This window comes from Carettochelys insculpta, chromosome 8 (genome assembly GCF_033958435.1).
Source record: "Carettochelys insculpta isolate YL-2023 chromosome 8, ASM3395843v1, whole genome shotgun sequence".
NCBI classification, from domain to species: Eukaryota; Metazoa; Chordata; order Testudines; family Carettochelyidae; genus Carettochelys; species Carettochelys insculpta.
The window spans coordinates 63236934-63258771 of NC_134144.1; the positions used below are offsets into that span (position 1 = coordinate 63236934).

General features: G+C 43.3%; 1 protein-coding gene across 1 annotated transcript in view; it reads left to right on the forward strand.

Annotated features, from left to right (window-relative positions):
* Nucleotides 1-6804: 6804 nt before the first annotated feature.
* The window catches only part of OSBPL11 (oxysterol binding protein like 11), a 57847-nt gene continuing 42813 nt past the window's right edge, over nt 6805-21838 (forward strand). The window contains exon 1 of the mRNA XM_075000892.1: nt 6805-7354. Coding sequence (XP_074856993.1) covers nt 7215-7354 — 140 coding nt within the window. The 5' untranslated portion in view covers nt 6805-7214. The remainder of the gene's footprint in view (nt 7355-21838) is intronic.

Sequence of the window (21838 nt, forward strand, 5' to 3'; positions counted from 1 at the left end):
AGGGAAGTCATGTCTAACTAATCTACTAGAATTCTTTGAAGGGGTTAATAAACATGCGGACAAGGGGCACCCAGTGGACATAATATACCTAGATTTCCAGAAGGCCTTTGACACGGTCCCACACCAAAGGCTTTTATGTAAATTAGGTGGTCATGGGATAGGAGGAAAGGTCCTTTCATGGATCGGGAATTGGTTAAAAGACAGAAAACAAAGGGTGGGAATAAATGGTAAATTTTCACAATGGAGGAGGGTAACTAGTGGTGTTCCCCAGGGGTCAGATCCTGTTCAACTTGTTCATCAATGATCTAGAAAATGGTGTAAGCAGTGAGGTGGCAAAGTTTGCAGATGACACCAAGTTGTTCAGGACAGTCAAAAGCAAAAGGGATTGTGAAGAACTACAAAAAGATCTCAGCAAACTGAGTGATTGGGCAGCAAAATGGCAAATGAAATTTAATGTGGATAAGTGTAAGGTAATGCATGTTGGAAAAAATAACCCAAATTACACGTACTACATGATGGGGTCAAATTTAGCTACGACAGATCAGGAAAGGGATCTTGGAGTTATAGTGGATAGTTCTCTGAAGACATCCATGCAGTGTGCAGCGGCAGTTAGTAAGGCAAATAGGATGTTAGGAATTATTAAAAAAGGGATCAATAATAAGACAAAAGAGATCATACTTCCCCTATATAAAACTATGGTACGCCCACATCTCGAGTACTGCGTGCAGATATGGTCTCCTCACCTCAAAAAAGATATATTGGCATTAGAAAAGGTTCAGAAAAGGGCGACTAAGATGATTAGGGGCTTGGAAAGGGTCCCATATGGGGAGAGGCTAGAGAGACTGGGACTTTTCAGTTTGGAAAAAAGGCGATTGAGGGGCGATATGATAGAGGTATATAAAATCATGAATGGTGTGGAGAAAGTGAATATAGAAAAATTATTTACCTTTTCCCATAATACAAGAACTAGGGGACACCAAATGAAATTGATGGGTAGTAGGTTCAAAACTAATAAAAGGAAATTTTTCTTCACACAGCGCACAGTCAACCTGTGGAACTCCTTGCCCGAGGAGGCTGTGAAGGCCAGGACTCTATTAGGGTTTAAAAAAGAGCTTGATAAATTTTTGCAGGTTAGGTCCATAAATGGCTATTAGCCAGGGATAAAGTATGGTGCCCCAGCCTTCATAACAAGGGCAGGAGATGGATGGCAGGAGATAAATCACTTGATCATTGTCTTCTGTTCTCCTTCTCTGGGGCACCTGGCATTGGCCACCGTCGGCAGATGGGATGCTGGGCTCGATGGACCTTTGGTCTGACCCAGTATGGCCATTCTTATGTTCTTATGTCACCGTGTGCAGCAGCCCTTAGCCCAGGGCTTCTGGCTGCTGCTGCTGCAGCGGGGGATTCATGCTGCATGCACAGGGTCTGCAACTCGTTGTCGGCTCTGTGTATCTTGTGCTGTTTAGTGCAAGTGTGTCTGGGAGGGGCCCTTTAAGGGAGCGGCTGGCTGTTGAGTCCGCCCTGTGACCCTGTCTGCAGCTGTGCCTGGCACCCTTATTTCGATGTGTGCTACTGTGGCGTGTAGACGTTCCCTCACTGCGCCTATTTCGATGTGGTGCTGCGCAACGTCGATGTTGAACATCGACGTTGCCGGCCCTGGAGGACGTGTAGACGTTATTCATCGAAATAGCCTATTTCGATGTTGCCACATCGAAATAGGTTACTTCGATGTAGGCTTCACGTGTAGACGTAGCCATTGTGTCCTGTGCTAGTCATTTAACATGGCCATTATAGTCTTACTTGAAGGTTGTGATATTTCATCTCACATGTTCTTGTTACTAAATTCCTCTAACAACTGGCTCGTTATTATAAACATGGGGTGGTTACCAGATTGGATATGAAGTTTATTAAACAACTAGAATTAAAAGTTTATTATCACAAAAAAAAGCCTTTTAAAGGTGAATCTAAAACTGGACAAAGAGGTCTCTTACAGCTGAAGCTGGGATGGTTATTGTATATGAAGACACATTAAAAGAAAACAGGGATACAGAAATTTCCTATGTGGAGATAAACATCTAATTTAAAGGTCAAATTCACCCTCAGACCAAGGAAAATCACTTTAGAGTAACAGAATTAATTATGACTTTCAAAATCTCTAAACTATATAAAGACTGTAAGCAGCATTTCATAATGTAGAATCACTAATCACAGAGGCTACTTCAGTCACACAGATGAAAACTTGGATGTGACTGAAAATTTGGTGAAGGGCTCATGTCCCACGATTTAAATAAATTTTACAGGTATACGTAGCCTTTTTTGTTGTCTCTCTCATGACGATGATGATGATGATGATAACAATCATCATCATCATCAATAAACGTGGGCTCAGCACCAGCTGGTGTCTGATGCCTCTCTTACTATTCCTTTCCATCTTTCCCTGTCCAGTGCAGAGTGGCTTAATTTCTGTAGACTAGTTCCGCACCAATCTACTATATCATCTACCCATTCTCTGTGGGGTCTGCCTGTCCTGTCTGAACTGTCCATTATGCCGAATATCAGGGTCTTGATTTTTCATTCTGCAAATATGCCCAAATAGTTGTAGCTTTTCCATTTTCCACTTTCTGCAGCAGGTTCTCTTTCAGCTATATCTTTCTATATAATTCTTCACTGGTGACCTTCTGCGCCTATCCTATTCTCAGAATCTTCCTATAGCAACTCCTTTCCAACGCCAATATTCTTCTTTTTGAATCTTTTGTTATCACCCATCTCACATCCGTACAACATGCTGCTGAACACACATGATTTCAAGATGTTCAGCTTTGTTCCTAAGCTAATCGCTTTGCTTTTCCAGATCTTACCCATCATCTTCAAACTTGCTCTTGCTTTTGCTATTGTAGTTGCTATTTCCTTCTTACAGTCTAGCTCATATGTTATGTTGCTCCCCAGGTGTATCATAAATGAAAATGACTTGGTGGAAAAATGTCAAAATTTGAGACCCTTTGGCTGTGTCTACACTAGCATTGCGCTTTCGAAAGAGGCATGCAAATGAGGAAATCAAAAATGCAAATAAGTTGCAGATTTACATATCTGGTGCCTCATTTGTATATTTACCTTTCAAAAGAAAGAAAGCAGTGTAGATGCAGCTCTTTTGAAAGTAAACCCATCTTCAAAAGAACCCTTCTTCCTATTTTTGTTTCAGTAAGAAGGGTTCTTTTGAAGATGGGATTTACTTTAGAAAGAGCCACGTCTACACTGCTTTTTTAATTTCAAAAGGATAATATGCAAATAAGGCACTGATACGTAAATCTGCACCTCATTTGCATTTTTGATTTATCTCATTTGCATGCCTCTTTCAAAAGAAGAATGCAAGTGTAGACACAGCCTTTGTCTCCTGAGGCCTGGGTTAAATGGTCCTCCTGCTTCCCCTCCCTCTATAGGGCCTGGATTCAGTGTGGGAGGGGGCTGCCGGGAAGTGGGCTTTGAGTATGGGGTCTGGGCAGGAGTGAGGTGCAGGAGTGGGCTGAGGTGGGTGATCTGGGCAGGAGTGGGGTGTGGGACTGAGATGGAGGTCTGGGCAGGATGTGGGGCAGGAGTGGGCTGGTGTTGCAGGATGGGAGGAAAGATGCATGAAGGTTCTGGGTGAGAGGTCTGGAAAGGAGTGGTCAGGGTGAGGGTGAGGGGTCTGGTAGGGTGCAGGAGCAGGGTATGGGTGGAGAGTCTGGGTGGGAGTGGAAGGCCAGGCAGGAGGGGCACAGCTTACTTGGACAACATCCCCTGGATGTGGAAAAGGGGAGGGCATTGGGGCACTTGGCTGGTGCCCCCACTGCAATCCCCACACCAGTTGCCTCTGCCTTAGATCCTGTGCTCTTACAATGACATAGTCTAGGGGAGATGCCACTGTTTTTAATGGTGGGGGAAGGGGGAGTTGCTAAGTTGTTTTTTGTACATATTGCTATGTCCCAACTCTCATCTCTGGCTGTAGGACTTGCGTAATCCTATAGAAAACACCTGAAAAACTTGGGATGCCAGAACCAGCACTTTCTTCACAAGACCCTCCACATAAGGCATGAGTGTCAGTGTTCTCCTAGGTACCAACATCTTTCACATTGAGGCCCTAATTACTCAGGATGTGCAGTGGGCACTGTGTGCACATATGTGATATATGCTTCCAAAACAACAGCTGAATGGCCAACTCACCAAAGGAGAAAGGAACTGGGGAGGGCAAAATAAATGGTTTAAAGACACCTTCAAGATAAACATCAAGAGATGAGGCATGAGACACATATTGGGAGACAGCAGCCCAGGACAGGAATAACTGGCAAAGATTTATCAGAGAGAGAACATTTGCTTTTTGAGGAAAACCGCCTAGCCCTGGTCTCACTCTGTCTTCCCATATCACCTGCAGTGTCTGCCACTGAGCCTTTGGCTCAAGGATCAGACTGCTCAGTCAGATAAGAACCCATGAAAAATAAAACTTGTGGAAAGAGATCATCTTCAAGTTTGCCAGATTGCCAATACTTATGTGGACATACAAGAGGACAGGAAAAAAGGCTTGAAAAATAAGCCTCTAGAATGTTATTTAAAAGATTTTTGGAAAGGATAAAAATATTCAGTTTGGCTGGTTCACTGTTTGTGCTTCCCTTGCACTCATATAAAATTAAAATAGCACAACGAATTTGTAGATATCTAGCATGTCACGTGTGCTACATAGCATTGCCATTAGAGACTTCAGGGTGATTAAACTCAGAATCTCCTACTGCAAAAGAACAGATCCCCTCCCAATAGATGCTCCCTGCTCTGTTAGTTGGTGGTGGTTCTGTGCACACAGAAAAGAAGACGCAATCCCTTTCCTTGAACGGGGATACAATCTAAAAAGACAAAGCTTTTCATACCAAAATGATCTGCATCATAAAAGGCCCAAGACTTACTAATCACATTAATGTTGTTTGCTTTGCGGTTCTATGAAAGACAAGTACGTGAAATCTGTCCCTTATTCAGCCCATAAGTTTCTTCCACACTAATTCTGCTTATGTGGCCTGCCCAATATTCAACCCACTCCTGCAACACAGATACATGAAACTGATAAATACATGATGGGGACTCTTGTAGAAGTGGAGAAGGAGTGATTTAAAGGGAGGGACTGCTGGGGACCAGATCATTAAGGGCATCCCATGCTGATAATAAAGAGAGCAGAGTGCAGGTCAGCCAGTCAGACTATCAAATGGCTCCAGTTTACCACATCTACTAGCCCAAATCTGTGGTATGTGTAATTTTAAAGTCACAGGTATGTAGCCTTATCCCTATCTCAGTGAGGCCACGTCTACACTTGGCCAAAACTTCGGAATGGCCATACTAATGGCCAAATCGGAGAATACTAATGAGGTGCTGAATTTAATATTCAGCACCTCCTTAGCATGCTGCCAGCCGCAGCACTTCGAAAGTGCTGCATTTCGCTCGTGCGCAGCTCATCTATCTGGGAGTCCTTCTTGATCAGCTGACAGGGATTTTGATGTTTGCAGGGTCTATTTAGAAGTTTTGGCCAAGTGTAGACATAGCCTGAGACAGAAGAAGTGTCAGGCCAGTAGTTAGGATACTAAACTAAGCTTGGAAGATTTGGATTCAAGTTCCTGCTCTGTCACATGAGGCAAGTTACTTAGTATGTGCTCCCCCTCCGTAAAATAGGGGGTGTTGTGGTGATATACGTTAGCATATTGCCACATGACCACAGCATGGGCTGCCTACATATCGACAGGTTTGCCAACCTTAGCAGGTAGTTATACAGGCTAAACTTGCTTTTGTTGACATGAAACTGCCACCATGATCCTGAGACAATCTTGTATGTTTCCAGAGGGCTGGCTGCTAGACTCCCACAAGCAGGTTTCCACCCTACAATGACAGGCTGAACACAGGTGTCACGACCTGACTGAAACACACCCTGCAATGCTCTCTCCAGCCCCTTGCCATCAAGCTGCTCCCCACAGAGATAGAGGGCTCCTGTCCAGCAATGGCATCATCCCCCTTCACCCATGAGAAGCTTCTGTGAAGGAGGAACGTGCCCCCTTAGAGGCAGGGAAGGTCAAGACTAGGGCATAGGTGCTGGAACTAGGGATGCTAGGGCTGCTGCAGTGCCACTCCCAGACTTAGAGTCATCACCATCACATGGGCTTTAGTTTGGTTCAAAGGCTCCAGCTTCCCTGAATACAAATTGTTTTATTAGCCCTGGATGGACAGGGGTACGAGGGAGGGAGATGCCCCCTTCTCCTGGGGTGGTGCAGGACCTGGGATGCTGTGAAGGCAGGAGCGGTCCCCTTACCCTTGAGGGTGCTGCAAAGGAAGGTGGTACCCCACTTCTCCCTGGATGGGCTGGGGGAGGAACAATGATGGAAGCACCCTGCAGGGGGAGTACTCAGCAAGTCTGCATCTCCCCCTGCTATACGTGAGTGGTGGGGGACCTGCAGGACCCGGGGTGCTCTGAAGGAGAGAGCCGTCCCCTTACCCTAGGGGGTTCTAGAGCAAGGCACTGTGAACGGGGGAGGTGTTCCCCGTACTCCTGGTTGTGTGCGCCCGACTGGGGGGCTGTGGAGGCGGGAGGTGTTCCCCGTTCTCCGGGAGGGAGGGGGGGGGTGCGGGACCGGGGCTGTGGAGGCGGCAGTTACTCCCCTCTCCCCGCGCCGGGGTGGGGAGCCCCGATCAGGGCGGCGCCCCACCCAGACAGAGCGGCCCCTTCCCCGCCCGATGGCCCCGCCCACGCCCAAGATGGCAGGCGGCTGACCCGGAAGGGGAGGCACTGCGGCGGGCCCGGCCCAGCCCAGCCCAGCCCAGCCGAGCGGGGCAGGTCCAGGGTCTTCGCAGACTCCGCACGGGCCCCGCCGCGTGGGGAGTGGGAGGCGACGCGGCTGAGCGCTCCGGTGCCGGAGCAGCAGCCCGGCGCGGGCGGTGCCTCAGGGAGCCGGGAGGCCGAGCGGCAGGAGCGGCCCCGCGCCCTCTCCCCGTGTCCCTGCTGGGCACCCGCTGGCTCCTCTGCCCCGGAGACGGCTGCACCCCGCGGCCCGCGCCGCCCCCTCGCCCCGTGTCTCCCGCTCGCCTGCCCCGCTTTCCAGGGCTGCTGGCGGCCGCTCTCCCCGCCGAGGCCCGCCGCGCCCAGGGCCGCGGATCCCTGCTGCTCCCCAGGGGCGCTGCTGCGGGAGGGCGTCGGGCGCCCTGGACCCACGGCCATGCAGGGCGGGGAGCCGGCCTCGGGCGCAGCCTTGAGAGGGCCCGAGAGCGAAGCCCGGCTGGACGTGCCGCTCCCGGCCCAGAACAGCAGCAGGAGCCCCGGCAGCCGAGGCGGCAGCACCAAGGGCTGGCAGTACAGGTGGGTGCCAGCTTGTCCCGGGCACCAGGGTACCAGGGCGCAGCTCTCTCGGGAGACTGTCCTGCGCCAGCGCTCCGACCGCCCCCATGGCTGTCCCGCTGCACCCGAGGGCGCGGAACGTCTGTGGGGGGGACCAGCCTTCCTTTGGGGCGGGGAGAGTCCCTAGGTCCGCAGGCCTTTCCTAGACACTGGACAGGGCATTAAGGGAGGCTGGAGAGAGGAGACAGAAGGGGAAGTCAAAGAGCAGCCCTCAGGCAAAGCCGATCTACAGAGTCATTGATTTACCATCTCTCTTTAGGGCTGTATATTTGCTTTTACTCCATGTAAATCCGTTGTTGTAAATTAAGACAATTTAAAAAGATCAAGATGCAGAAGTTATAGGGAGGACTCTGACAGAGAAATTAAAACAGTCAGAAGAATTTATTTGGGATTAATTAGAGTTATTTCAGATCCTACCCAGTCATGGAAGGTTTACAAGGTAACTCTATGGTTAGGCAGATTTATTAATTAGTTCCTTGTTGCTACTAAGTGAATTAATTGTCTTGGGCAAGTCACCCCTGTGAAATCTGTTATCATGCCCGGTAAAAAAAACCACTTATCTTATTTGAGCTGTTGTGATTTCCTTTACATCTGTTTCATGGCTACAGACTGTCATTTGTAACTTTTTTTCTGTTGTAACTGGAAACCAACCACACTGTGGTTTCCACTTTAATTTTAAGAAAGTTATCTTTTCACATGCTCTGATACTCCCTTAAAAATTGTTGTCAACAGTATTCTAAATTCTGTGAGGAAAGAGAAAATCCACATCTATTCATTCCATTTGTGAGGAACAGCATGATCATGGATTTAATTATATTGCACCTATGTTTTATTTAGGCTTGTCTTAATACTGACATATAGTACAAAGCTGGTTAGAAAGACTAGGCTATATTAACTATACACTATACTTCAGTTTTTAAAACTAAAAAGATTTTTAAAAATCAACTGTTTTTGGTGTTCAGTTTTTTGCATTTCTGTCAGCCTGGGAATGAAAATAGTCTAGTTTTCCATTAAAGTTCTGGTGCTTTAGCACAAAGCTGCACTATTTGAGTTGCAAATGCTATAAGACAGTGTTTGTTTTTTAATCAAAGTATGGCAACAGGTTCGTTTGTTTTTCGATTTGGGGGGAAAAATGGTTTGCTCCACATTTCCTCACAAAACTTAAACTGTAGGCCAAATCTGACACAGCAGTCCCTCTTGGAATTGTACTAAAACCTACATAAAAACGTAAGTTTCAGTGGCTGATTGACAGATGGGGAAGCTAGCCATTCTTGCCCCGCACCCCCACAAAATTCAGGGATTTCTCTCTATCTCAAATGTTCAGCCCTTTGATGTCATTAATATTCAGGTGAACAATGTTATGCCATTTTAAAAATAAACAATTTTACCAGTGTGCACAACAAACTAAACTGTACAGGTAAAGTTAGTGTTTGTGGTGACAGGGTGGGAAAAATATATATTTTTAATTCTGTATACACAGTGTCAAGTTGAAATCTGGACAGTAAAAACCAAAACAACTAAATAAAAATAGGTGTGGATCCTGTATTTGCACTGGAGTCCTTCTGCCTTTTTTATTTGCATTCATAATCATTTAAGTGGACGTTTTCCAAAGCGGCGCTTGCCAGCCCAGATGGAATTTTGTCACCTTTTACAACATGCAGAGATAAAGCACTGAGTTTTATTATTCTTTTCTCTGTGTTACATAGGAATATAGAAAGTCAAGCTGGTTCAGGATAATGAATGTATAGCTCAATAATCTGTCTCTGACAGTGACCAGTACAGAGGAGAGGGAGAGTTTCAAGGAAACCCTGTAGTTGACCATTTATGGAATAATGTCCCTTAGGAAAACTTTCTTTTCAAGTCCTTGGTTATCCTATAAATCCTCACACTTCATGTCACTATCACTTTTGGATTTTTTACCTAGTTCTCGATAACATAATTGCAAACATATTCATTTTGCAAATATTCCATGTCTAATCCTGTTAACCCTTGACCTCTGTAATATTTTTAAGATTTTTGAAAATTTGTTACGTTTCAATTTCTTTCCCATTATTCTTCTATAAGGATATAAATATGTGTGGTCCAATTTATCTTTTCTGTACCATTCATTATTTCATATATGTCTATTATGTTCCCTCATATCCTTTATTTGTCTTAAGTGAAACAATCTGTGTCTCTTCAGTCTTTATTGCATAGAATTTTTTTATACTTCTAATGATTTGTGCTTCCTATCTTTGGGTCTATTTCTGCAATACAGATTTTGGTGTCGTGGCCACAGTAGAATATTGTGTTCAGTCAATGAAATTATTATACCACCATATTCATCCTATTGTTTTGTTTGTTTATTTTTTTTGTATGCGTGCGTTGTGGCAGATAAAAATGCAGGTTTATGTTGAGCTTCACAAGTCCTTTGGGTCTGTGCTTTGAGGCTTATGGTTATTTCAGAGCCCGGTAGTAGGTATGGATAGTTCATGTTACTCCTTCCATTATGATTTACTTTACGACTGTCAATATTTAATTTATGTTGACATATCACTGCAACTTCTGCTAATTTCATTAGGCCTTTCTGAGTTTAGTCTACTGTGCACTTGCTTAATAATTTTGTATTATCTGCAAAATCTGACCACTCTAGTGTTCTCTTTTTCAAACCATACATAAATGTTTAATTACACTATCACTATATGTATTTTGGGGCATCTGAGTTGTCTGTCAATTCTTAGCCAGGCTGAAAATTTATGATTTATTGCTAGTTTTTGTCTTCTGTCTTTTTTTTTGTGAAGCTACCGACTAGCACAACTACCCCTCTGAGACTTTTTGTCAGCTTTTAATTCTTGACAGAACTGAAGTATGCCAAATGGTCATGGGGGAAGAGGTTGAGATGCTTGTGAGGCAGAGGCAAATGTCAAATGCATATTAAAAGTAAAAAAAAGTTAATCCGCAATGCTAAATTAAAAAGGAAAGAGTACCCTAAATTTAATTGACTGGCCCTAAAATATTGGGCTCATAGAATTCCTGAAGTTTGGTAAGAAATCGTGATGGATTCTCAGACTTCCTCTCATCTCTGCAGAAAATTAGTTCACTGCCAGAGAACCATGAGTGGTACCTTAAACCATATAATACAACAGTGTTGGGTTCCAGAAGTACAATTTTTGGACAGATTTGAGTCCATTTAAGAATAACTTTGCATGTTATAAAGTGCATGACTACAGTCCACTGATTTAATTTATTGAGCCTTTAAAACGGTCTGTAAGCTATGAAACAAATAAACTGGTCTACAGTTTACAGTTTTCACATTTGAGTGCACCAGGTAAGAAAGTACAAACAAATTACAAAATGTTAAGGCATATTTTGTCTCGGGGTATGTCTATACTTAACGGAAGATCAGCTCCTTCAGGGTTGATCTTCTGGAGTTTGATTTAGCGCACCTAGTGGGGACACACTGAATCGAACCAACAGGGCTCTACAGTCAGCGCTGGTACTCTTCCTGTCAACTTCCCCCTGTGTGGATGGCCAGAAAAATCAATCTAGGATATGTTGAGTCCAGCTACGCAATTATAGTAGCCAGAATTGTGTACCTTAGATTTACTTTTCGGCCTAATGTAGACATGGCCTCAGCAGTGTGTGTTTTTTTTTTTTTAAAAAACAAGGCCTCTCTTTAATTTACGTTTTAAACAGTTTTCAGACAGCAAAATTCCCAACATAAGGCATGGGAAGAAATGCCTTAGACAATAATGTATGTTCAGTTCCTTTGATATCATTTTCCATTGGTAAGAGTGGATCTATGTGTTTCTTCAAAACTTTTGGTTTAATATAGACCCAAACCCCCTGTTTCTACTTTGAGGGTCCTGCAATTAGACCATAAGTGTATTCCAAATTTTGCATCAGTTTGAGAGTAAAGATTAAATGACAGAGATTTGTGCAATACCACTAATGGGCGCGCACACGCGCACACACACACACACACAGGCTTTCTCAGTGTTGAAAATTTGAATTAGTAAACCCTGCTGAAAGGTCGTGTGTATCTTTAATCAATAGAAAAGGAGAAGAAAGTAATGGGGCAACTTGGTATGTGTGTGGCACCAACTGTTGCAGGCTCCCGATTCTGTTATCTGGTATTGCTTTTGAACTCTTGTTTTTATGAATTGGTATAAAAAGATCAGGGAAAAAAGAGTTTCTTATTCATTACATGTGCATTACAATGTGTGCCTGCCTTATACTTCGCCTGCCTACAGTTGGTAGGCATTAGGAAGGTTATGATTTTGCTTATTACTAGATTAGCTACTGGGATAATAACATCTAGAGAGAGAAAAAAAGATAGCTGTCTCCAATACTGGAAGGAAGGACTTGCACTAGTTTGGGCTGCAGTAGGATGGCCTGAGGCAAGGCAAATTAATAGATAAGCAAATCTCCCATAAACTGAATATTATAGCCAGAAGATACAGGTTCCAAGCCATGATTATAGCATTATGATTCTAGTTTTCCATTGATATTAAAATGCCTCAAAAAGGGGTAAAAACAATAGTAGTAAGATAAAAGATCCTATCCTATCCACCTTTTCTGTAAAGTTTTTTTTTTTTTAAATTTAATGGATTATACATTATAAGGTGACTGTACTGACCTTGGCATGGGGATTGCTTCTATCGTTGAACATATGCTTAGGCATTAAGGACATGGAATAGCTTGTGTCTGAAAGATAAAGAAATGTGCATTGACTCTGTAGGACTTCAGAGGAATGGGGAAGTAAATTCTAAAGGCAGTGGACACAGAAAACAAAAGCCTTGCTGCCAGATGTCTTGCAGTAACATTTTTGAGCAGATTAAAAAGTTCAACATCCTTGCAGTTCAGACCATCAGTAGGGGAAAAAATAATGTAAGGCAGTGAAAGTCCATGAAAGAAATTAAAACTAATCTTTAATCAGTTCTGAAATTAAGTAACAGCTAAGGCATATATCTTGAAATGGATTTGATTTGCCCTTGGGTTTGGTTTCGATAAGAATCCTTCCTAGTGGAGTTTGGGTGAGTTGGAGTAAATCTGAAGGGATGAGAGATATCTAGGGGCTGGTGTAGGGGGGCAGAAGGGAGGGAAAGGTGGTCTTTCTAAACTCTGCAAGCTCTTATAACATGTCCAGGACCAGAATATCTGAGTCCCCAAAATGCCAAGCTGTAGGCCTACTGATCTGCCTTTTATGGCTGTAAAACAAACTAGGGGAATTTAAGGCAGCTCAGTTACTGCTGCACGCATAGTATATGAGATCAATGGTTGGCAGTTTTTTAACATTTGCGCTAGGTTGACCCTTAAATCCGAGCTCTGATAGCCTTTGTTTTTCTTATATCCTTAAATCAGCATTAGAACTAAGTTTTAGTGGTGAAGTGCTTCAGAATTGCATAGTTAATAGTCACTGCACTAACTAAGATTGGATTTTTGAAAATAGGACAGAGGTTACAATGAAGTCAGGGTCCCCCATGATAGTGATGAGTAAGGAAGTTTAGAGGCATTAGTTTTAATGACCAATTGTCCTAGGCCACTTTATAACTTTCACTCTGATCTCTTCCAGTCCCTACCTGTTCTCTCCCATTCTCTCTACTCTGTTCTATTTAGAAGTAAATCTTCTTAAACTCCTTCTCTATAGAATTTATTTATTTTAGGCGGTGATTTCAAATGATCATTCTAAACTTCTTTCACTATGCTGCAGCCAGACCACAGAGCCTCTCAGTGTGAGATGCAAAATGGCAGATTACCTGATAAGTCTCTCTTAGCACTGGCATGCTTGCTTCTCTCCTCTGTTTCCTTCTTAACTTCTCTGCCTCCTCTTCCCTTAGTCTCTCTGTTACCAATGCCCTTAAAACACTTGCAGTTGGTTGCTAGAATTGTGACATCAAGAAATAAAGTCACCAATTGGCATCCCCCTCTCTCTCTCCTTTCACCTTTACCATTCCTATGTATTCATACAGTGTTTTTATTGGTTAAATTCCTTACCTATAAATTTTCAAATGATTAGAAATTTGACAGCTTCAGTTTTTAGGGGTTCAGCTTAACACATCTTAAAGGTGCCCAGCTTGCAGAAAGTGCTGAATCCCTCACCCTTTGAAAAACTGTAGCGTCAAGTTGAGTACCAAAAACTTAAGGCACACAGATAGTCATTTGAAAACTTGGGCTTTTATTCTTAATGTGTGGGGCTTTTTAAAATCCTTTATTATTAAAGTTAAAATTAATATGTTCTCTATCCTGTTGAAAGCTTGTCTTTCTCTTCCGCTTTCTGGTTTTTGCTTCCCTTTTCATGTATAGTGCCAGTTCTTTAGTTCCCTCACAGTCTTTTCCCGCGTGTAGCGCTCTGCCTTTTTTCATGTAACCCATATGCCTCCTATAGATTAATTCTTTGAGTTCCTGTGTATCCAGTGATGACCTTCTCCTTGAAATATGAGAAGTTACTACTTTCATGGCTGAGCTCTAGGTTAAAATATATTCATGCCTGGGATCATGCAAAAGTTGATGAATCTTTTATTTAACAGACCCAAATAAAATAAATTCAGAATGAAGGCAGATTAATGTATTCCAACATTCTGCAAAAGCACAGCTTGCACCTGTGATTAGTAGATAATAAATAATTACACATGCCAGTGCAAAGTTACAATACCACTCATCCAAATGTTGTCTGTTGGGAGCAGTGTTCCTTGTAAGCTGTGCACTTGAGCGGCCACTCGGGAGAGATTCAGGTGCTGCCCTGCTGATTATCAGTGTGCCCACGGCTGCTCGTAACCAGCAGCATGTTTCTAATGGTGGTGCACATGCTTTGGTGCACATAACAGAATTTATTCCGCATGCAGATGATAGATATTAGAGGGACTTTTGGATGGGAGCTGCAATGGTAAGCCTTGGGCAAGGGGATTTGCATTGGCATGCAGCCAGTCAAGGAGATTTTTTCAGTGTGGGTGGTTGAAGAGGCTTAGTGCTTGACGCTATTTGTCCTAATTTTGAATTCTCCATACTGAGTGGTTATAGCACCTTTACAATATATAGTAATTAATGAGTTAAGCACAGTTTAGCAATGAATATAGACAAGGACAGTAGAGTTTAAAATGGGGATGTTATAGGTTTGTCAACCGGTAAGCCTTATCCCAAATGGCTCTCCAGTTCTGGTTAACCAGTGACGGGAGGAGCAGCCCCCTGCCCAGCACAGGAAGGGGATTGCTCTAGTCCCACAAGACTACCGCAGGTTGGGGGCACTCCAGCACAGCTGGAGCAGCCTCTGTCTGCTGTGGCCTAACCAGCCGTTCCCCTGCCCCCACCCATGGGATGCCAGGGGGTTGAGTCTGCTCTGGCCAGGCTGGAGGGCCTTTGTCTGGTGGCACTGGGGGCAGAGAAACTCCAGCCGGTCTTGAGGAGCCCGGGTCTCTGACATGCTGCAGTCAGGGAGGAGCATGTGAGTGGCTGGGGAGAGGGACACAATGCCCTGTTTTGCCCTTAATTGGTTAACTGGTAGGTTTATCTACTGTTTAACCAATTAACCCAGATCTTACATCCCTAGTTTAAATAGTTTCAGTTGGTTGTACTTACTTAACCTTAGTGTCCATACTGGATTCACAATTATTGAGATGTGATTTTTTTTTTTTTTTTAAAAAACACAAGTATTCTGGTTTACCTTCAGAGTATAACATTGTGGTAACAAATATTATGAGAGAAAACATTTTCCCAATTTAGGCAAGCCCTTCTTGTTTCCACATGAGCTAAAACTCTAGGGAATAAAGGAAATGTGACAGGATATTGGTGTGCAAGCAGTGAACCTGCTGGTGTTTACAAAATGGACAGAATTAGGAAAGAACGGCTAAAGGAGCTGGGGCAGACTCTTAGAGGTGCAGCTCCTGGGCTGAGCCGCCCACTACAAAGAAAAAGAATACCTGGGCCTATTTTCACATTCAGTGGGCCTATGGAAGGTGCTAAAGTAGTCCTCTCCGCTGGGTTGCCAGGGCTGATAAATGTGTTATCGAGGTCTTGCTGCCATGATATTTTCTCATCATGTAGGACTCTGAAAGTGAAAGCTGTTGAACTCATTGGTCAGGAATGTGCAAACGCCTCAGTATTAACTATATCTTGGCGTAAGACTTGTCTTAGAAATTTGATCCCAGATATGCATCCAGGTACTAAAACTAAATAGAATGTGTGGGGAAAATGTCTTTGAACACACTGCTTTGAAAGATGAAATCCATTTGTGCAATTGACAGCTCTCCGTGGAATGAATTCCATTTGTAACCAAGAGCTGTAACAAATTTTATAGCCTTTAACTACAAGTGCAGGTTCTTCAACCTTGGCTTCTCTTATGTTAACACATATATTAAAAGTTGAAAAAAAAAAAAAAAAACCTTACCAAACAGTAACACTTCACTATACATAACATGAAATTCTGTCTCTGAGGAGCACAAAGAATGTATGGCAGATGCTAGTCATGTCATCAGTGAACTACAAGCAAGCACCTGAATATTAGTTATGGATGTAGCATAAGAACATCTAAACAATAGACCTTTGGAAAATAGGGAATATACATAGGACCCTTATGCATTTTATGACATACTTTCCTCTCATTTGCAAACGTTGTTTCATTTGATAATAGGTGTGGTTGGTAGCATTGCCTATCATTAATGTTGCTTAACACTTTCCAGCTCTTTGTCGGCATCAGCACTCTCCTGCAGTGAAGCAAATGCTGTTGGTGGGGTTAGAAGTATTTTTCTGGAAAACAGCAGCTACATTGCTTGTCTTCTAGCAATAGGTTTGTGCTGATTCATTCTACTTGCCAAAAGCTTAGTAGTGTAGACATAGACTTAGAGATGCTTTATAGAGTTTGTTGCGCAGAAATAGGCAAAAGCACATAATTATTGCTTAGGGTCCGTTATTCTAAAAGTGAAATCCTTTTTATTTGGCTTCTAGACTGAGGTGGTTTTGCATGTCTCCATATTTAAGGTGCTTAATTTGAGATATTTTAAAAGGCCCTGTTTTTCTGAAAGTGCAGAGAACATACGCTATGAAAATTAGATTTCTTTAAAATGCCTCAAATTGGGCATTAATTTTGGAGGCTTCTGAAATAAATCACCAGTGCTTCTCATACTATAATCCGGTGTCATCATAGATTTACTTGTATTTTGTTTTGAATAGATGTGCATACCTGTGTATGTGGGAAGAGTCTCCGCCAAATTTAGGTGAATATAGAGTAGTTTCACTATTAATATAAGCAGAAATTAAATTGCTTGTTTAAAAACTCATTTCACTTTTTATTTGCATGGCAGATATATTTTGAGCGCTAAAGAGCCTTCTAAATGGCAATTCAGTTAAACAGGCCATTTCACAGTTGTCCAATTAGAGCAGTACTTTATTTTTTATTCATTAAGCATTGAATCTGTGTTCTGTTTACTAACATCTTCCCTACACCAGAGTTAGTGTGGTGACCTCACAGTTTCATTAGTATAATGGACAGTAGGTATTACTCTGAATCCTTTCCTCCTCCCTCTGCAAGTTCAGGCATAATGGTATTTTAAAATACTTAGGGCTCATTTAAAATTCTTGCTGACATTAATTTATTATGGGGAGTAACACTTTTCTCCCAGTGCATACTCACTCTTTCAGTGGATACAGAAATATTCATATCTTACAGCATATTAGGATTTGAGCCTGGCAACAAAAAGTACACTGCTACTGACCCAGATCCTCTCTGACCTTTTAACAAAGAAGGGTGATCTTTTGTAGACTATATCATGAAATGTTTATCTATGTGAAGAGGAAAGCAGAGTGTTTCACTGAAATAAGTATTTTGGAGTACTTCTAAAGGTTTAGTTAGGGTGATCGTATCTCCCTGTCCCAAATATGGGACAGGGAGATATGGAGGGGAGGGGCAGTTCCTCCTGGCTCCACCAAGCCCAGGGGAACCAGGAAGGAAGCAGCAGCCGCCGGGGCTCCCCAGGAGCCCCGGGAATGTGGCAGCCCCTGTCCCTTCCCTGGAGCCCCAGGGAAGCAGCAGGGACACGGCAGCTGTCCACGCTCCCCCTGCTTCCCTGAGGCTCAGGGAAGTGACTCCTGCCAGCAGGTGCACCTGCGCAGCTGCTGGTGGAAATGGTTAGCAGGGGGAGGGACCACATATGGGACAATGAGTCCCTTTTAAAAAATAAGTAAGGATGCCTTTTTGGTGTCCCAAATATGGGACTGTCCCGCCTAATACAGGGCAGATGATCACCCTGGGTTTAGTTGGTGTTCTCAAACTCTTGGTGTGTCTGTCTTACAGACTCAGAAGTGAAAAGGAGAGATCTTGAGAAGTTGTCTAGTCTCCTGCATTGAGGCAGAGCCAAGTAAACCAAACCATCAATGACAGGTGTCTGTCTAATCTGTTCTTAAAAACTTCCAGGGTTGAGGATTACATAACTTCTCTTGGAAGCTTATTCCAGTTCTTAACTACCCTTGGATATTTCCTAAAATCTAACCTAGAGCTCCCTCGCTACAGGTTAAACCCATTACTTCCTCTCCTACCATCAGTGGTCATGGAGATTGATTGGGCACTGTCTTCTTTACATCAGCTCTTCATGGGGCTGAAGACTGTTATCAGATTTTCTATTCTCAGCCCTAACCATGTCCAATTTTTAAACATTTTTTACTCTGTCCTCATCTGTCAGATTTTCTACATGTTCTATCTTTTTTGTTGCTCTCTGCTGGACTTTTACTGGTTGTGCACATCTTCTGTTGAGTGGGGTGCCCAGAATTGGATGCAGTGCTCCATCTGAGGTCTCTGTGCTGCCAAGTGCAGTAGGACGGTTATCTCCCATGTCTTACAGATGAAACTCCTCTTAGTTTCACTCCTCAGTGATACCCTTTTTCTCAACTGCATCAGATTGTTAACTCATACTCAGTTTGTGATCCTTTATAACTCCCGCTCCTTTTCAGCAGTTCTGGTATTGCCTAGCCAGTGATTTTACATTTTTGTAGTTGTATATTTGATAGTTCCTTCCTATGTGAAATATTTTGCAGTTGTTTTATGTCGTCTTGTTGATTGCAGATCAGTTCTCCGATTTGTCAAGGTTGTTTTGAATTCTTATCCTGTCCTCTGAAGTACTTGCATGATTTAGAGTGTGGTGTCATGAGACAAGTGGTGGTTGTTTTGCTATATGAGGGGTGTCTAAGGGAGGTGTAAATGGAAATCCAGGCTTGATTAATGTTCTACCTTTGTTTCATTTAGTGTAAAAGGGGTGGGTGGGTGAATCCAGTCAGAAGAGATTGGAGACAGGGTTCAGGCCAAGTTTTTTCTAAAAATTCAGCTTCTGGCGTATTTACAAGCAAGCTTGTCCTTTACAATTCCAAAGCCCCTTTTTCTGTTCAAAGTTGTTAAAATGTCACCAAAGTTAAGAGAGCTCCAAATGAGTGCCACTGATTCAAATCTTGATTCTTTGTGTTTTGTATATGTCAATAATATGGTAGCAGTTCTGAAGCATTTTCAGATAGTTTATTACTTTTTCTCACTTTAAAAAATTCTATATTCAGAAATATAAACCCCTGGGTTTTCAATTTAAACAAACTTTTACTGAGAATATCCCAGGGTTTACAAAATGTATCTTTTTTCTGATTTTCACACGACTCTGATATCCTTCAGATTAAAGCGTGTTTTGTTAGAAAAATACACTGCATTGCCGGAGATAAATGTAGTGCATACACTTATGGTTTGTGCACATGCAAAGCTGCCTGTTGGAGTAAGGCCATGCATTAATCCAGAACAGCAGCGAGCAACCTGTGGGGCACAAAACGTTTTGCTGAAAGTGATTATCCACAGGCATTGCCCCTCCGTCCTCTTAGCTGACACTGGCCGTGGTTTCTTGTTCTGTGCCAATGGAAGCTGTGGGAAGAAGTGGCCACCCCACACAGCTTCCTGAAGCTCCTCTTGTCCGGGAGTAGCAATCAAAGGGAGATGTCAGCGGCTGTGCCTGCAGACAGTCAAGGTCAACAAGATGTGTCATGGCCTGCCATTGGATTAACCGGTTGGCCTGCGTGGAGTCCGTTGCTGATTTAGAAGATACATACAATGAACAAACAGGCACTCATGCAAGTTCTGTATATACTGATGAATCTTACACCCACTGTCTACTTCTACACTAGAGTTTTGTTGACAAAACCCGCAGAGTGCCCAGATTCCCGAGGCATTCTGTTGACAGTAAATTGACAGACCGCAGCACTTTTGTCAACAGCATTCTGCCATCCCCTCAGGAGGCAGAATATCTCTGTCAACAGAAAGCCAGTCTGGACCTCTTGGGGGGGCCTTCTGTCAACAGACAGGGCTTCCAGGCTACCGGGAAGCCCTGTCTCCTGTGCTTCCAGGTGGCCGTTTTGTCAAGAGAGCAGCCAGGCAGTCTGGATGTGCACTGTCAACAGAATAGATCATATTTTTGAGCTGCTTTGCAGTCTGGCCTTAATCTGTCAGCAGAAGTTTTATCAGAAGATTGCTCTAGTGTAGACAGAGCCACTATGTACAAATTTAAGCTGTTTGCAGATAATGGTTTAAGGATGGAAGGAAAATGAAAATTTTCATCAGATTACATTTCAGAACGTAAAGTAGTAGTCAGAAGTTTACAAAAAAGAAAAGAACAGGAAAGGATGAAATTGTATATATGTGCTGCAAATATTGTGGCCCAATTATTAAATATAAATACAGTAGTGCCTTGATTTACTTGAGGGTTGTGGTCCCATGCACCCTCACATAACTCGAATTCTGTGTAAGTTGGGGGGTGGCTTTTTCCCAGCAGAACACATGTTCTGTAGCTGGGGAAGCAGCAGGAGCATCTGGAGCTCCTTTTGAAAGGTAAATCCTGGGGTTGGGGGGGCAGTTGGGGAGGGTTAAGCCTGCTGGTGGGCTGGGGCTGTGGGAGGGGTGCATAGGGGCTAAGCCTGGGGTAGGTTAGGGCTGCAGGGCGGTTAGGGAGGTGTAGCTGAGCTGGAGCTGTGCCTGGGGTGGGGGGACTGTTGAACTGGGGCAGGGGGTTGAGCCAGAGCCATGCTGCAGTGGTGAGCTGGGCCCTGTGCGTGTGGGAGGGAGGAGAGGGGAGGGGAGGGGAAGGGGTTGAGCCGAAGCTTCATGCGGGTGGTGAGTGGGGCTGGTGCATGGTTGAACTGGGGCTGTGTGGTGTTGACCCATGAACAGGGGAGTGGGATTTTGAGTTGAGCTTAACTCACAATCATGCATTTTGGGGGTTTACTGTATTTATAGGCTGATGGTTCTAAGTCTATAACAGTAATTGTTTATTCAAATTACAAGTTTTCTTTGGGGATTAGAGATGTATTATTTTTAAAAAACCATCAGAGGGCACCATGTTTTGAGTTAGTTTTAGTTCTGCAGCATACTATATTTCCCCACATGCTTCTATCTACCAAAATTAACCCCCAGTTTTACCCAGAAAAATTAAGTTTTTCCCACCGATTTTTACCTGTTTTTGTCTTAGTAATAAATTGATCAATTGCCAGGAAAAGTTAAATTAAATAAAAACTGAAAAGAGAAGGGCTTAAGAATATATGACAGTGTGATTCCCTTCCCTGAATGTCTTTGTGTTAGACCTGCAATACCATTTGAGCAGCTGTGAATAATCTATCCTCTTACTGCAGGTTCTTCGTACAATGTTGTGTTACTTCAATGCTGACTGCCACAGAGAAGAAAAGGGTGATTTTGCTGGTAATAGCTGTATATGAACAATTTAAATTGGGGAGGAGGCACAGGGAAAAAGTGTAGGGATGATTGTGCTCTAATTAGCATGCCCTACCCACTCTGTTCTGTTTTGATCTTGTCTGCAGATATAGCCTCTAATTTTATATTTTCAATTATAGCTCAGAATGAATCATGGACTCTTATATTTAGGGAATGTTTCCTTGTGATCAAAATGAGGAATTTCTCAGAGGCTGAGTGAACTCCATCTAAATAGATTGTGAGAGGGAGGGGTAATAGAACTTGGTACCATTGGTGTGGTGCTCTATACAGGCACTCAAGTCCCATTTATCCACACAGGTAGTTGGGGCAGTTTCAGTAGTACCACAGGATTCTTTCTAGCATCCCTACCCAGCTGCTGTACCTGGAGAAAACACAGAAGTGGGACGGTAATTGATTTTCCAAACCTGTCAAGGCACTGTAATTCTTCTAATGGTTTATGGCATGTGTGTGTCATATGGACATTAGGAACTAGACCGAGACAACCTAATTGATTCCTGTAATGTGGGCTGCAGAACAGCAATTAATCTTCAGTGCAATCCTACATGGCTTGTACCCATACATCAGTAACAGCTTCAGCAGCTCACAGCTCTTACCTGCTGGCTGTATTCCAGCTCAAGAGGAAAAGAGGCAGCACTTACTAGGTATGAGCTCTGTCCTTTGCTTCCTCTACACTCCAGGACCATTGTCCCAGTCTCCAGAGCAGCAACAGAAAAGGTCACAACTGTTTG